At 49.3% G+C, this 16,839-nt stretch overlaps 1 protein-coding gene across 1 annotated transcript in view; it reads right to left on the bottom strand.

The window, feature by feature from the left end:
- The window catches only part of ENG (endoglin), a 38,072-nt gene that overhangs the window by 6,740 nt on the left and 14,493 nt on the right, over nt 1-16,839 (bottom strand). The window contains exons 3-9 of the mRNA XM_007944300.1: nt 8,076-8,216; nt 5,063-5,228; nt 4,513-4,578; nt 4,234-4,393; nt 3,760-3,886; nt 3,131-3,305; nt 2,753-2,895 (exon numbers count right to left, since the gene is read on the bottom strand). Of these exons, the coding sequence (XP_007942491.1) occupies nt 2,753-2,895; nt 3,131-3,305; nt 3,760-3,886; nt 4,234-4,393; nt 4,513-4,578; nt 5,063-5,228; nt 8,076-8,216 (978 nt within the window). The remainder of the gene's footprint in view (nt 1-2,752; nt 2,896-3,130; nt 3,306-3,759; nt 3,887-4,233; nt 4,394-4,512; nt 4,579-5,062; nt 5,229-8,075; nt 8,217-16,839) is intronic.

The following is a 16,839-nucleotide window of genomic DNA, read 5'->3' as shown; positions in this document are numbered from 1 at the left end:
TTAAGAAATACACAGACAAGATATTCCAAAAGGAAACACACCGATATATTGGTAGCCATTGTCTTTGAGTGGGAAGATTAAGATTTTCTTCTCTATTTTCTAAACATTTTTCAAAAGCAAGTGTTATTTTATGATACAATGGATTGCTTTTATATGGCTTTTCTAGCCATGGTCTTTTAACTCCCATCAAATGACTGTATGACAATGTAAATAAGGTGCTTGTGGCCCACCATGGGGATTGCACAGCTTGTTAATAATGCAAATAAGGTGCATGGCACCCTTGTAGAAATGGGACCATCCAAATAAGGTGTATGGAACCCTAATGAGGGGATTGGTTACTTTTGCCATCTGCTAGGCTTAAAAGAGAGCCAATATCAGAGCAGAGGGGGGAAAAGTCCCCTCTACCACCAAGAATCAGAGAGCAGAGCATGTCCTTTGGCTTGGGGTCCCTGTGCTGAGAACCTCCTAGATATGAGAGAGAGAGAGGGAGAGAGCTGTAACATGGAAGATAGAGAGAGACGGTGATGCAGCAGTAGCAAGAGCGATAGAGGTACGAGACGGCAGGAACCAGGAGACCAGTGTGACAGGGCTACAGTGGGGCTTGCTGACCCCACAGAGCTAAGAGTTGTAATACTTGCTGAAGAAGGTCCCAAGCAGGGCCCAGCAGCAGAGGGCAAGAAGTTATGATCAAGAAGTGTATCCTGAGTTGTTCCTGTTTCTTCTCTGATAAACCACTTAATTGTAAATACGGCTTGTGAGTTCTGTAAATTACCAAATCCAAAGACAGAGGAAAGTACTAAGGGGAGGGGATGTGGTAGTTACATTTGTATGTCAACTTGGCTGGGCCTGGTTGAGTGGCTGGGCAGCTGGTGGTAGTTATTTCCCATGATGAGACTGGCAATCAACTCCATGGTGTGATCTACCACAAGCAGCTGAGTAGCTGCCTTTGGGATGTGGTCTGCTTCCTGTATATAAGGAGAAGCCTTGGGACTGGTCTCTAGCTTATGGCACACTTGGACCCTGCACGTAGCCATGTCATTGTTCAGCAGCCTGCCATGCTTTGCCGACCTTGGGACTTACAATGGATTTAAATTAATGGCCTGCCGTGTGGTTTGATAATATTGGGACTGTGCCTTTTTACTTATCAGCCTCAGTGGCCAGCAGCTGAGTGAAGCTCCAGTGGGCTGGGAGCAGGAGGTAGAGCTGAACCCCAAGGTTGAAGGGCTTTCACCCAGCCCCCTGAGCGTGGCACTTTGAACTTGGACTTAAAGCCTCCCGAACTGTAAGAGAATAAATTCCTGTTTGTTAAGGCCATCCCATTTGTGGTATATCTTCTGTCAGAGCGACACTAGGTAACCACAACAGTAGTTGGTGTTAGAGATAATGGAGTAGTTTGGAAAGCTAGACTTTTGGGACACTTGACCTCTGTCTTATAGGAACCAGCTTTGTGCTGATCCTTATAAAAAATTATTCATTTATATTTTTATTGTTGCTGTTGTCTTGTGCCATCAAATTGATTCTGATTCACAGCAACTCTGTGTATTACAGAGCTGAACTGCTCCATAGGGTTCCAAGGCTGTAAATCTTTATGGAAGAAGGCTGCCTCATCTTTCTCCATCAGAGCAGTCGGTAGGATTGAACTGCCAACCTTTGGTCAGCAACCAAGCTGCTTTAACCACTGTGCCACCAGGGTTCCTTTTGTGCCGCCCAGGGGCCTGTTATTTTTGTAATGTATTTAGCCTTCAATCAGGAAAACATCATTATGTATAAATACAGGTATGCCTCACTTTTCCAAAGTTCACTCGACGCCACGTTGCTTTTACAAACGACCTGCATTAGTACCAGTTTTTGCTAAGTGAAAGAAATCCAAAGAGGACTTTTGCTTTTACGAAAGTGAAAGTAGCCTTCAGCATTTGTTTCGCAGTGAGCCCTCAGAGAGGCAGCACACACCCCAAGCAGTGAGTGGTGTTGCCAAGCTCCTTCCCTGAACTACACTCAGCACCTCGGCATCAAGCTGCCACAGCTTTGAACTGTGTCTGTGAACACTGGATGTTAGTGTTATTTTAGGTTTTGTGTGTTATTTGGTATGATTATTTTTTGGTAAGGTTATATTTTGGGTCTGGAAACACTCAAAAAATTTTCCCATATAAATGAATGGTAATTGCTTCTTCACTTTAAGCCATTTCTGCTCATGAAAGGTTTGAGAGGAACGCTGTACTTCCAGATAGCAAGGAGAACCCGTATTCTGTTAAGTGACCATTCAGCCCAGCCAGTATTTAGGATTAACCAAAAACCAAACCAAACTCACTGCCATAGAGTTGAATCTGACTCACAGCGACCCCCAATGGGTTTCTGAGGCTACAAATCCTTGTGGAAGTAGATCTCCCCTTCTTCCTTCCACGGAGTGGCTGGTGGGTTTGAACTGCTGACCTTCTGGGTAGCAGCCAAATGCCTTATCCACTATGCCAGCAGATCTTAATAATCCTTATTCAGTATATTGGAATTATTTACTGAGTACTTACTGTGCTGACTGTGTAGACCTGTGTGGACCTAACGGTGTGGATTTCATTTAATCCTACTCCATGTGGTAGGTACTATCATCAACTCCATTTTACAACTGGAAAACTGAAGCTTGCAAAGACAATGTGATATGCCCTTGTGCCAAGGCTAGGACCTCAAGATTCTGGGGCCAACTGCTCATGTCAGCTAGAAGGGCTGGTCCTTCTTCAGGTAGGGCTAGGGATTCCCTTACCGAGGCCAGCTCTTTGTTGAGTACCAGAGTCATGACATCATTGGAGCATGTGGGTTGGATCAGGGCCATGAGCAGCTCCTGGTTGCAGCTGTCCTTGGGAAGGGTGGTCTGGACTGGAGCTGGGGAGGTTTGTGGCCCACCGCCTGTAGGGAAGCAGAGGCAGGCCAGACGAACAGTCACAGAGTGCTGGCTGTGCACCGGGCACCAAGCCCTTCTATAGTTAGCAATTCTCACTGTGCCCATTTTGTAGAGGAGGGGAATGAAGCTCAGAGAGGCTGATGCACTTGCCCAAGGTCACACAGTAGTGTGGTGGTGCTTCACCAATGTGTGGCAACTGATCCAAGGGGATAGCAAGTAGAGGGAGGGCTGGATGCTCACCACAGCTGGGGGCCCGAAGTGAGACAGCACTGGCCAGAGGGAGCTCCACAAACGATGCCACAACGCTGGCATTGAGCTTCCGGGCCTCTCCCAGCAGGCCTTGAGGAGTATCTGGGAGCACGAAGCCAGGGATGTTCTTCTCAGGAAAGATCTTGAAGGAGTATTTACCAGTGGTCTAATGGCAGGGAGAGAGGCAGAGCAGGGACCCATGGAGAGAGTCAGGGGGGCAGCAGGGTTATTTCAGGGTTCAGCCCAGCTCCCCTTTGCCCCTGCTGTTTTCTCTGCCTGGGACACTCTTCTTCTCACCTGTTTGTCCTTCAACTCAGCTGGGGATGGGGTGGGGGGAACTCACCTTCTCCAGAGAACCTTCCCTGACCTTTGGAACAGGGAAGGATTCCTGGAGGAGGGGATGTCTAGGCAAAGGTCAGAAAAAAGAATAGGTGGTGGACAGAGTAAAAGCGTTCAGGGCAGAAGGATCATGGGAAAAGACTCTGGCCGGAGGACAGGTGCAGGGGGACCTGGTGTGATGGAGCAGGGCCACAGGCAAGACCTTGAAGGCGGAGGTAGGGGGCTTTCTTCCTTGGGAGTCTTGGTGCGGTCTGTGAGTGGCTGTTTGGGGCAAGACTCACCCAGATCTGCATGTTGTGGGTGGCATCAATAAGCCAGGATACTTCGGGTGGGCCCTGCAGGATGAGGATGGCATCAGGGTCCCCCAACGTGCAGCTCAGCTCCACCTTCACCGTCACTGTCTGTGGCCTGTGGTCAGACAGACAGGGTCAGAGCTGGATGTGAATACGGGACGGGGCGTGGCCTGATAGGGCCAGGCCAGGCCAGGGAAGCGGCCTGGCGTCTGATAGGACAGCAGCTGCACTCTAACCTGGCCAGGTGTAAGGCCTGTGAGGGTGCACAGGCCGGGCTGGGGCGGCTGAAGCCGAGCAAGGTCTGACTAGGAGAGGAGCCCCTTAGGCAGACCAGGCCTAGAGGCAGGTGAGGGTGACCATGCTCTTACCAAACTGGGGCGGGGCCGAGACTAGCCAAGGGGCGGGTTTAATAAAGGGCGGGGTACCCAGAGTGGCGAGGGGAGTAGGAGCGGGCGCCCTTACTTGACCGCGGGGCCTGGCAAGACCCTCAAGATGTGCGCTTCCTTGTGGCCCGCAACGCCTTCCAAGCGGCAGCCCCGGACCAAGGTACGTGGCTGCCACTCGAGCGTGCGGCCCATGTCCAGGCGTTCCTCCGGTAGGCAGAAGGGCTGTAGCTTCGAGTCTGTGGAAACAGCATCCTCAGACCCCTCCCGGAACTGTGCGGAGCCTCACGCAGAGCCCCACCACCCGCAGCCAAAGATGATGGGGTTGGGGAAAAGGAAAGGGGCAGACATAAAGGACCTAGGTTCAAACTCCCAGCTAGGGACTTTGGACCCTGGGCAAATCCCCGAACTTCTGTTTCCTGATCTGTCAGCGCAGGATTAATGTAAAGTATGGAAACACACGTTAGGGTTCTGTTAGCGCTGCACAACCCCCAACCCCAGCACATCACCCCACATTTATCTTTCTCATAGCTTTTACCATGACTTGAAATTATAGAATTTATCTGTGTTCATGTTTATTGTCATCAACCCCACCACACTGTCAATTCCAGGAGGGCAGGGCCTGGGTCTGTTCCTGCAGTGTCCCCAAGTGCCTAGCACATATTAGATGCTCAATAAATAGCATGAAAGTGCTGTTTTTGAAGGTCAAACTGTCAAATAGCAACAATTCCACATGGTTCAATCTAATATGTGGTGAAGGAATAATTACTGTCCCAATAGAACACTGGCTTGCTGTGTGACCTGGGGCAAACCATGTCCCCTCTTGGAGGCTTAATGTTTGTATCTGAGAAATGGACCACTGGAGCTCACATTGCTCCAGAGCCCAGAGAGGCTGCTGGGAAGCTGACCTTGGCTCAGACGGAGGAGGATGTAGCGGGGGTCGTTCAGCTCAGCGACAGAGGCGATAGAGCCCTTTGTGGCTGCCCACTCCAGGAGCTGGTGCTTGATGGTGAAGGATGGCAGCTGTGTAGTGTTGATTCCCGGGGACCCTTGGAAGGTGACCAGGCTGGGGTTCTGCAGAGACGTGCAGAGGCTCAGATGCTTGTCTGAGCCTGAGTCTCTCCCCTCCGAGATGGACAGTCAGGAGGTGATTTGCAGAGGCAGCCAGCATGGGTGAGAAGAGAAGGCCAGGGCTGAGGATGTTCAGTGTGGTAGACTAGCAGTCAGCCCAGACTCCTGGATAGTCCCACCTCCTCCAGGGCAAAGGCTGCCCCATGTCCTTTCTACACTTGCCTGGGGGTCTGGATAGACAAAAATCTATCTGTCCAAACATCACCCCACTCACTGTCCATAGTCATAGTCATTGTCATTCAATCCACATTTAATGACATTACATGGCTAATGTCTGTCTCCCTCCACACTCTGAAGGTCTCTTAGGGACAAAATCTTTGTGCATCACTGCACAGTGTTAGACATAGTAGGCACTGATAAATATTTGTCTGACTTTGTGCTGGGCTCTGGGCCCAGCATCACAGATCCTGACATGTCAGTTTCATGCTGATGCCTGGCACCTGGTGAGTGCTCTCTGCACATGGGAAGGAGAGTGGAAGGAAAGGAAAGAAGAAATGGATGAATGAATGAATGCGTCATTTGAAACAATAGAAAGCAGAGGATATTAATAAGAAACAAAGGAGGAGCGAGACACGTCCCCTTGGATGGTAAAGGATGGGGGATCTGGAAAACTCCAGCACCCTACTGCCTCCCACTGTCCATTAGTCAGGTGAAACCTTGGTGTGTTGGGGGAAGGAAACAGGGAGGGCTTCCTGGAGGAGGTGATTGGGAGATGCTGGAAGATTCAGAGGAAGCTGTTGGGGCCACAGACTTAGGGTCTGGTTCCTCTGTGCTCCCTCCCTCTCCAAAGCCAGAGACATTGGGCTGAAGTAGCAACAGCATGAGAGCTTCAGGTTAGGTACTAAGGACTGCCTGACAGAGATAGTATGCAAGACACCACAGAATGGTTCACCTACAAAGGAACACTCTACTTTCTCTACAGGCATTGAATGAAAGTGCAAAGTGATGAGCACCTTGGTGGGGGGCAACTCAGCCCCTATAGTGGGAAAGGCTGGGCAGGATTAAGAGCTGGGACCTGGGGGATCCTGAGAGGGGCCCCCTACCTCTCTGTCACAGGGTCATCATCTGTAAAATGGGGATAGGACAGAGATTTACAAGCATGACATTTGTCAATAGCCTGGTGCTGGCCTGGTGCAGAGCAAGGGCCTCCTACGTGGCATCCGTGCCCCAGGTCTGCCTGTGGCCGCAGAAACCGGGGCCCTAATCCCTCTTTGCCCCTCTAGCCCAGTCAACCGGCTCCGGGGAGCCCGCTCAGGAAGCTGCACGTCCCGCGATGCGCAGCTCCGACGCCCGCTCACCCCACCCCCACCCCACACACCCCCACATCCCGGTTCTCTTGCCCAGGAGAGGAAGGCGCAGCCAAGGCTGGAGCCAGCCGCCGCTGCGACCTTCCGGCCCAGCGGGCGCGATGCACGTTCCCTGCGTCATCCTGGGCCCGCCCGGACTCAGATCCCCAGGGCCCGAGAAGGGGTGTGGGGAAGAAGGAAGGGAGGAGCAAGGTCCCGCTCTCCCCGACGCCTCGATTTCCCTTTCTGGGAGCCTCGGGATGAACCAGATGGGGTCGGTGCAGCTTGGCCCTTGGCCCTGGGCCCTCCTGTTTGTCTTTGGCTGGCGCCCTCTCTTCTCAGGGACTTTCCGTGCTGGCTCAGCCCGGTATGTCAGTCTGTCTTTGTGCTATCTCTGCTGTCAGGCTGGATTCTTCCCCCATCCTCTCTTAATCTGCCTCTCCTCTTGTCTCCCAGCCCACCCTGGCCCAGTTTTGTCTGGGGGTCCATTCCTCCCCACCTTTCCTTTGCCTCTGTGGGTGCCTCTGATCCGCACGCCCTCTTTCATTTTCCATCTTTCCTTCTGTGTCTCTCCTCATCTTTCCTCCCTCTCCTGCCCTTCCCTCTGGCCCTCTACTTTCTGTTGCTGTAAACAACAGCTGCTCACATCCTGGGGCAGCCTTGGGACCCCAACCGAAGGGCCGCCTCCCAGTGCTTTCCCTGTGGAGGAGGGCAAGCAGTCAACTTGCCTCCTTCAGCCCTGGCCTCTGTGGCTCCGGCCAGCTGACCTCCTCTCTGGTGGATATGCCCAACACTTTTAAAACTTGTGTTTTTTAAAAATAATTTTTTCCAATGTAGGCCATGTTCATTAGAGCAAATCTTGCAAATTCAGCAAAATGTAAAGAACAAAATAAAAACCTTTTCTTGACTCACTTCCCAGCTATACGTATTGTTAACATATTGCTAGGGTTCCTCCTGGTCCTCTTCCTCTGTACTTACATATTTTCAAATACTGTATATATCTTAAGGTGCTCTGGTAGCATAGTGGGTAAGGCATTTGGCTGCTAACCAGGAGGTCAGTGGTTCAAACCCACCAATTGCTCCTCAGGAGGAAGATGAGGCAATCTGTTTCTGTAAATATTTACAGCCTTGAAAACCCTATAGGGGTCACTATGAGTCAGAATCTACTCGATGGCAGTGGGTTTGGTTTTGTTATGTGTCTTGCAGCTTTTTCCAAGAGGATAACAAGATTATTTTCTAGACTATCATCCAGGCCACTTCTCCCACTGGACAGAAGGGCAAACTGAGGCTACGAAAGAGGAGGGCAGTTGGCCAGAATTGCACACTGCCTCTTTACTCCAGTCCAGCTATCCTTTGGGTTCTTTCTTCAGGACCCTGGTTAATGATGTCAGAGTGAAAATGAGAAGCAGAGACCCTGAGGTGGAAGACCCAGACCCACAGAGGTGGACAGCAGGGGCCCCTCACAACCGGCAACTCAGCCTGGGGTTGGAGGTCACACACTCACGCAGGCCAGTTGGAGGGGGATTCCCGGGGCCTGGAGACGCAGAAAGACATTCTTGTTTACGTAGAGGACCAAGAGCACCTCTCGGGGCTGGATGTGATTTTGCTCGGATGCTTCAAAAGTCAGCTCCAGCTCTGACAGCGCCTGGGTTGGGAGCAGGGTAGAGACATACACATAAACGGTCACACAGGCTGGTACGACCCAGGTCGGTTGTGATGTTCACTCTTAGCACCCCTTGCAGGCACAGGCCTCTCCCTGCCCACCTTGTCTAGCCCCACGCCCAGTACCCAGCATAGTGCTGACCCTCAGGGAGTGCTCAGAAAATGTGGTTGTTGTTATGCGCCGTCGAGTCAGACCCAACTCATAGTGACCCCTCCTTGGGTTTCTCCTTGGGTCTCCGAGGCAGTATCACTACGGAAGTAGATTGCCCCATCTTCCTTCCGAGGAGTGGCTGGTGGATTTGAACACCAGCCTTCTGGTTAGCAGTCAAGTGCCTTAGGCACTATGCTACCAGAGAGCTCAGAAGATATTCTCTGCTAATTCCAAGAGAGAGAATATGAGATGAGCCTGAACTTCATCCACTGGTCAATCAAGGCTTATTATTGCTATGGAGCTCTGGCCGTATACTTAGTCGGTCTGTGATTTAGAGAGTGCCCTGTGCCTTTTCTCTGTCTTCATGCCACATTGTTGAGTCAACGACTCCTTCACCACCCCTTACCCACTTTCAGGCTGCCTCTGGGTGACAGATCTCCTTTCAGCTACACCAGGCATTCACAATTACTCTGCCAGTTTTCAGTATTCCTGTTTGTCGTACTATTTTTAAGTACTAAAATGCCTGTGTTTTTGTTGGCATGGTATCATTATTTTGATGTTTTAAAAGAATGTGAAGTTGAAATCATTTATGTTTTGAGGTGTGCGGACTGCATTAAAATTTTTAATTGATAAAAAATAATAAACTTCAATTAGTTACGATGGCACATAACAACAACAACAACGGTTAATAGTTGTTATGGATTGGATTAAGGAGCTCTGGTGGTGTGGTGGTTAAGGCATTTGGCTGCTAACCAGAAAGACGGCAGTTTGAACCCACCAGCTGCTCTGTGGAAGAAAGATGAGGCAGTCTGCTTCTGTAATGATTTACAGCCTTGGAAACCCAATGAGGTCGCTGAGTTGGAATCAACTAGTAGCAGTGAGTGAGTGAGTGTGGATTGACTTGTGTCCTTCAAAAAGATATGTTGAAGTCCTAACTCCTGGTACCTGTGAACATGACCTTGTTTGGAAATGAGCTCTTTAAAGATTCAACATGTGGTCATACTAGAGTAGGTTAGGTTCTAACCCAATCCTTATAAGAGAGAAGAGATAGAGACAGGCAGAGGAAAGATGGCTATGTAAACATGGAGGCAGAGTTGGATTTATGCCCCAGCTTTAAGGCCTGTGGCTGCCAGAAGCTGGGAGAGACAAGAAGTCCCATAGAGACACCGAGAAAGCATGGCCTGGCCACGTGTTAATTTGGGCATCTAACCACTGCCAACCACTCAAAAAGGGATCAGATTTGGAGATCCTGGATAGAGTGAGAGAAAAATGTAGAACAAAATTCAAAATCATAAAAATGCCCAGGGTTGCTGGTCTGATAGACGCTGGTGAAACCCCCGAGACTATGGCCCCTAGTCATCAGGCCTGAAATTGTACTCACTCCCATAGCTCAACTTCCAGCCAAACAATACACAGGAGTGTGAGGTGAAGGATTACACCAGGTAGGTACACTCTTTGGAACAATCAACCATGGGAGATCAGAAGGGCAGCATTTGCACAGGGAGATAGCTCAGAGGGCAGGAATGCATAGGAAAGAAGGACACAGGGAAAAGGGAGGAAGTGGGAGGAGAGCTGTTATATTATGGGGACTGCAATCAGTGTTGCAACTGACACTGGATTGGATTAAGGAGCTCTGGTGGTGTAGAAACAAAATTCATATGAACTGTTGAATGGAAAACAAATTTGCTCTGTAAACTTTCCTTCAAATTGCAAGAAATTTAAAAAAAAAGCAGGAAAGCATCTAGCCTTCAAAATTTTGAAACAATAAATTTTCATTCTTATAAGCCTCTCAGTTTGTGGTATTTCATTACAGCAGCCTTAGGATATGAAGGCATGGTATATGTGTATGATTTAGAATGCTTTCTTCATCATCAGAACCAAATCCATTGGTGTCGAGTTGATTCTGACTCATAGCAACCCTATAGGACAGAGTAGAGCTGCCCCATAGTGTTTCCAATGCTGTAATCTTTATGGAAGTAGATTACCACATCTTTCCCTGGTAGAGTGGCTGGTAGGTTTGAACTGCTGCTCTTTCGGTTAGCAGCCTTAGCAGCCAAGCGTAATACCTAATATTTATATAGCAGTTACTATGTGCCAGGAACTGTTCTAAGTGCCTTACACGTTAACTCATTTAATCCTCACGACTCTATTATTACTCTCAGTCTGGTGGCCTAGTGCCTAAGGCATTTGACTGCTAACCAGAAGGCTGGTGGTTCAAACCCACCAGGCACTCCTTGGAAGGAAGATTGGCAATCTACTTTAGAGACACTGCCTTGGAAACCCAAGGAGGGGTTGCTGTGAGTCGGATCTGACTGCACAGCAGCAAGTTTACAGATGAGAAAAGTGAGGCACAGAGAGGTGAAGTCTTTTCTCCAAGATCACAGAGCAAGGAAGGGTGGATCTGCAATTTGAATTCCGGCAAGACTCTGCAATTAACCACTATCCTGCCCTGCCACATTTTTCTATACCTCCTTCTTCCCAAGAGGAAAAAGAATACAATTCACAAGGCAAAGCTTCTATTGGGAAGAAAAAAAAAAAAAAAATGACCCCCTGCTCTACTCACAAAGGAGCCCTGGTGGCACACCAGTTAAGCGCTCAGCTGCTAACAGAAACGGCGGTGCTTCGAACCATCAGCTGCTCTGTGGGAGAAAGATGTGGCAGTCTGCTTCTCTAAAGACTATAGCCTTGGAAACCCTCTGAAGTAGTTATACTCTATCCTATAGGGTTGCTATGAGTTGGAATCGACTCAATGACAGTAGGGTGAGTTTTGGTTTTTGATCTGCTTGAAAGGAACCCTGGTGGTGCAATGGTTAAGCTCTTGGCTGCTAACTGAAAGGTTAGTAGTTCGAACCCACCAGCAGGAGAAAAGACCTGGCAATCTACGCCTATGAAACCCTATGAAGCAGTTTTACTCTGTACTATAAGGTTGCTCTGGTGGCGAATGTGAACAGGTGAACAGAGACTGAGGCAGGCAAATGCCCAAGGCCTAGCCTCATGAGACACAGAGGAGTGGGAACACTTTACTGAAACACAAATTCCAGCAGCTCCCAAATGAAGGCTGGCAGTTCTTACAAAGAAACAAAAAGTTGACCGAAAAAAATCTTTAAAGTTATCAAAAAGGAGAGGGGAGATGGGTATTTAAGGACAAAGATGCTAGTGGAAATTTTTTGGATTTTGCTTCTAATCATCTCAGTTTCCCCAGCTGATGTCACAGAGCCAGAGATGGCTTTCCAGCCACTGGAAAAATCTGCCTGGAAATATTTCCATTACTCAGTGACGATACCATATTCACTCTTTGTTTTTGCGTTTGCTCTTTTTTTTAAAAAAAAGCAAATAATATTATTTCATTTTTCAGTGTTTCACAAATAAATATTTTTAGTGAGCTACCTAGCTGGATTATTATTAAATAATTATTTTAATGGTAATTTATAGTAGAGTGATAAGATATGTTTGAAATTTATGTTTGTATAAGTTCACATTTTTTTATTAATGCTTTTGTGTTTGCCAATTATGATTTTTTAAATATTTCATGAACTTTAAAAAATCTTGTGTATTCTGTTATGTTGTTGGTTGCTATCGTGTAGTTTTGACTCATAGGGACCCCATGTCCATGTGACGGAGGAGAACTGCCCATAACGTTCTCTAGGCTGTAATCTTTACGAGAGCAGGTCACCAAGTGTTTCTGCCACCGGGTAGATTCGAATAGCCAGTCTTTCAGTTCACAGCCGAGTGCTTACCCACTGTGCCACCAGATCTCCTTTTATGCATTCTAAACACTGGAAACAAAATTAAATCCTGGATTTAGTACTGGTATTTTGGTAAAATAGGAAATAAGTATCAGAACTGACATTTTGTTCCCGGATCGTGATCAGTACTAGGGATTAACTGGAAGAAACTGAGACCCACCTCCACATTGTCTGAAAGGCCCAACCACAGACAATCTGCCAGGATCTTTGAGAACAGACCCACCCAGCCTCCTTACCCTTACTGTGCTTGTTCTGTTAGCTTGACCATATGAAAGGGCTGTTTTTGCAAGTCAAAAACAATCAGATATGCTTTCACAACTCCGAATCTAGTACAAAACACTCAACTGTATACTTTAAATGGGTGGATTTTATCTCAATAAAGCTGCAAAACAAACAAACAAATCAAATATTAATAACTTCACATGGATCCACTTAATCCATGACTGACCCCGTGCTGAGCAGATTGCATGGGTTATCTCACTAAAGCAGGAACAATTATTCTCTCATTTTACAGACGCAGAAATTGAGGCTCAGAGAGGGAACCTGCCAAGGGAACCACTGGTGCGTAGCAAAGGACCCTGGTGCGTGACACCTTTGTACCAGAGTTTAGCCTGTAACCAACCTGTGAGCCTCTGGGCAGCTTGAATGTACCACGTCTGTCCTGTCAATACCCACCTCTCTCCCAGACCCACGTCTGACCCCTCGCTTTATCTCTGTTGGACTCAATCAATTTGTCCCCAAATGGAGCAGGAGTGAGCTGTGAAGGTCATATTCAATAAAGTGACAGCCCCTATGGGCTGCCGGATGGTAGCCAGGACATCCCCTAGGCCACAGTGGACAAGGAAATCTGTCCTCTGCCCCTTGGTGGAGACCCATGGGCCAAGAGGGCTGTTGGAGCCGGAGAGAGCAGCTGAGAACATAGGCTCTGAGTTGAGAGGCATGGTCCCTGCAACTGTTTCAGTCCTACTGTTGCCCTGCAAGAGTTCCCAGCCCTCTGCACTTCAGTTCCTCATCTATGAAATGAGGGTGATCTGGAACCAATGCCAAGTGGGGCTCTAGCAAAGAAGAGTGAAGAGGCAGGAGCAAGGTCAGGGCCTTTGGAGCAGAGTGGAGGGATGGGGAGATTAGACTTTGGGACATCTGTCATCATCTTAGCTCCCGGCTCTTCCCTCAGGGCTCAAAAACCAAACCCAACACCCAGGTGTCACCAAGTCTCCCTGTGGAGTTAGAGGTTGGGGGAGGGGTAGTTACTGGCCAGGGACACACAGCAAGTGAGCAGCTTGAGAACTCAGGGAGGCTGGAAAACTGGGCTCTCTGAGCTCTGGGGGCTAGCCCAAAGCCAGCTAGTTACCAGAAAAATAACACTCAGGGTTTCCACAGCAAACACTTCCATCCCCATGGCCCTGACTCACTGACACGGTCACTCACACGCACACTTACTTCCTTCTTCCTGCTGGGCCTGGGACCCAAAGGGAAAGGGGCCTACCTTGCCCCCCAGCCCCAAGCTTCCAGTCTTCTGAATGAAATCCTGGGAATTCTAGGAGCTCAGCAGAGGGACGGCAGGCGGGTTGACCAGCCAGCCCCTTGACCCCAGCCCGGCCAGCCTGGGCCTGCCCTGGTCCCCTTCCCAGGTGGGTGGGCGGGAGACCGAGTTTCTATTTTTGGGCCACTGTTCCACAAATGCCATTGTTGGCTGAGCAGTCGGTCAGTGGCGGGAAGGGGGGATTTCAGTGAGGAGGCCCTGAACACTTGTAGCCACTTATAGAAAGTCGCTTCCAGCAATTCTTCTAGTAGTAGAGCCTCGGGGCTGCCTGCAGCCCCCACCCTCAGAGCCAAAGCGGAGCCGGCCAGCCCGCCGTCCCTCTGCCCACCCCGACTGACTCAGATGCTACAGGCTGGCAGGCTGGCAGGGGAAGGGGGTGAAAGCCAGACTGACCTGAAATCAGATCCAAGCTCAACCACGCACCCTGTGACTGGGCAGCCACCTCCCCTCCCTGGGCCTCGGTCTCCTGCTCTGGGAAATGGACTGAGCCAGCACTGGAGGACCCAGCAGCAAGGTAAACACGAGCTTACTTGTGCTTCCTACTAATCTGTAGTGAACAGTGGTGAAAAAAACGTGAAACTGTTCACTACAGATGAGTATGTAAGCACAGGTAAGTCTGTGCTTACTTGCTTACTGGGAACTCCATCCCTGTCAGAGATTGTAAATTTGAAAAGAGGCTTAGATTCTGTAGGAAGGTGCTGTGAGGTTGGGAGAGAGACAGATGCCAGCCATACCTTGAAGCAGAATTTTTGATGTGGTAAAAAAATGTGAAAGTGTTCCCTACAGATTAGTAAATAAGCACAAGTAAGCCCATGCTTACCTTGCTTGTTGGGTAATCTGGCACTAGGCTGAGCAATACACTTAACTTCAAAGAGTTGTGAAGACTCAGTGAGATTCCGCCCAAAATGCAGGTTGTCCCGTGCCCACCTAATTATGTGGTAGGAACTTGGCTTTCTCTCCCTCTCACTCTCTCCATGCCCACTCATCCAGAAAAGTGCCATGGCTTGGGAGGTGGGGAGGGCTGGTGTTAGAGTTGGGCAGCAGCTAGCTTGGATTTGAACAAGAACATGCCCACTGAGGCTCTCTGGGCGTCATTCTGTGCAGGGAGGACTTAGGCTCAGTGATGTTGCAGAATTATGGGGCCTCTGTGCCCAGTCCTACCTCCTAGGGATCCCAGTAATTGACATCAGAGACTTCTGGTCTCCAGCCAGTTGGCCACAGGCTAAGCTCCCAGAACCCCCAGGAAAGACAAGCTGCTGTTCCCACCTGAGGGTCTCTGGTCCCAACAGCCCCTCTGGTAGTCAAGTCACTCCTGAACTCATTTGCCCATCTGAGAGGCCACCACTGGGCCCAGCTTGGGGCTTCTATGTCCCTAAAGGGGCCAGGAGAAGGCATAACTGTGTCTTCTGGGAGCTTGGCAGAGAACAAGACTAACACCTCCAGATAACAGAGATGAACAGCAAGTACCACCACAAATCCCTGGGAGATGGCCAATCAGCAAATGCTTATATGCACGTACATGCCTTTCTCCCTCTCTCCCTCCTTCCCACCCTTCCTTCCTTCCTTCCACTATTCATCCATCCATCCATCCATCTGACCTTCCATCAAACATTGGTTCCTGGACACTGGGGATACAGCAGTGAGTGTGAGACGTAAAATCCCTGCCCAGACTGTTGAACCACCACTCTGTGTCCCTAAGGCCTGGGGCAAGAATACAAATGGCAGAGTCTGGGTCTCAGCCTGCCTCCTTCTCTTGCACTGATTCTGACTGCACAGCAAGGACCTTTGCATGTATGCATGTGGACAGCTCAGCCCATATAACCAAGCTCTGCCATGTTGTTGTTAGGTGCCTGCCATCAAGTTGGCTCTGACTCATAGCAACCCTATGCACCACAGAACGAAACACTGCCTGGTCCTGTGCCAGCCTCACAATGCCTGTTATACCGGAGCCCATTGTTGCAGCCACTGTGTCAGTCTATCTCATCGAGGGCCTTCCCTTTTTCGTTGGCCCTCTACTTTACCAAGCATGATATCCTTCTCCAGGGAATGGTCCCTTCTGACAACATGACTGTGGTAATTAAGGTTGTGTGTGGTAGTTATTCCCTATGATGAGACTGGCAATCAACTCCAAGGTGGGATCTACCATAAGCAGCTGAGTAGCTGCTTTAGGTATGTGGTCTGCTTTCCGTATGTAAGAAGGAGCTTTGGGAATTATCTCTAACTTATGGCACGCTTGAACCCTGCATGTAGCCATGTCGTTGTTCAGCAGCCTGCCATGCTCTGCCGATCTTGGGAATTTCAGTGGACTTGAATTAATGACCTGCAGTGTTGTTTGGTAACTTCAGGGCTGTGCCATTTTATTTGTCGACCTTGGGTTTGTTAGCCTCGGCAGCCAGTAGCTACCTGAGTGAAGGGATGCCTCTAGCTTCAGCGGGCTGGGAGCAAGAGGCAGAGCTGAAGCCTAAGGTTGAGGGGCTTTCACACAGCCCCTAGAGCCTGGCACTTGGAACTCGGACTTCTAGTCTCCAAAAATTGTAAGAATAAACTCCTGTTTGTTAAAGCCGTCCCATTGGTGGTATATTCCTGTCAGAGCGGCATTAGGGAACCAGAACAATGGCCAAAGTAGGTGAGACAAAGCCTGGCCATTCTTGCTTCCAAGGAGCATTCCGGCTACACTTCTTCCAGGACAGATTTGGCCATACTAACCCCCAAATAGCCTTTGAGCATCTCGGCCTAAAGAGGCTCCCACCAGCAGTGCAGCCCACTCTAGAGGAGGGACAGAAAGAGCCCCATGCAGTCCTGGGAGAAGGCACAGTGCCATTTGGGTAGGAATTCTGAGGTCTTGGTACCCAAAGCAGTCCCTGGATTATGCAAGTGGTTTATACTTGACTACATTTGACTGCTAACCAGAAGGCTGGTGGTTCAAACCCACTAGCCACTCCTTGGGAGGAAGATTGGGGCAATCTACTTCTGTAGAGATATTGCCTCGGAAACCCAAGGAGGGGTCAGATCCGACTTGACGGCAGTGAGTTGGTGTTTTGGTTTGACTAACCTAAAAGTTGATGTTTTAAACCTACCCAGTGATGCCATGAAAGAAAGGCCTGGCAATCTGCTTATGTAAAGATTACAGACAAGTAAACCCTATGGAGCAGTTCTATTCTGTACC

This window comes from Orycteropus afer, unplaced genomic scaffold (genome assembly GCF_000298275.1).
Source record: "Orycteropus afer afer isolate SDZICR_OR568_19922 unplaced genomic scaffold, OryAfe1.0 scaffold00123, whole genome shotgun sequence".
In the NCBI taxonomy this organism is placed as follows: Eukaryota; Metazoa; Chordata; class Mammalia; order Tubulidentata; family Orycteropodidae; genus Orycteropus; species Orycteropus afer.
This window is presented reverse-complemented; position numbering and strand designations above follow the sequence as displayed.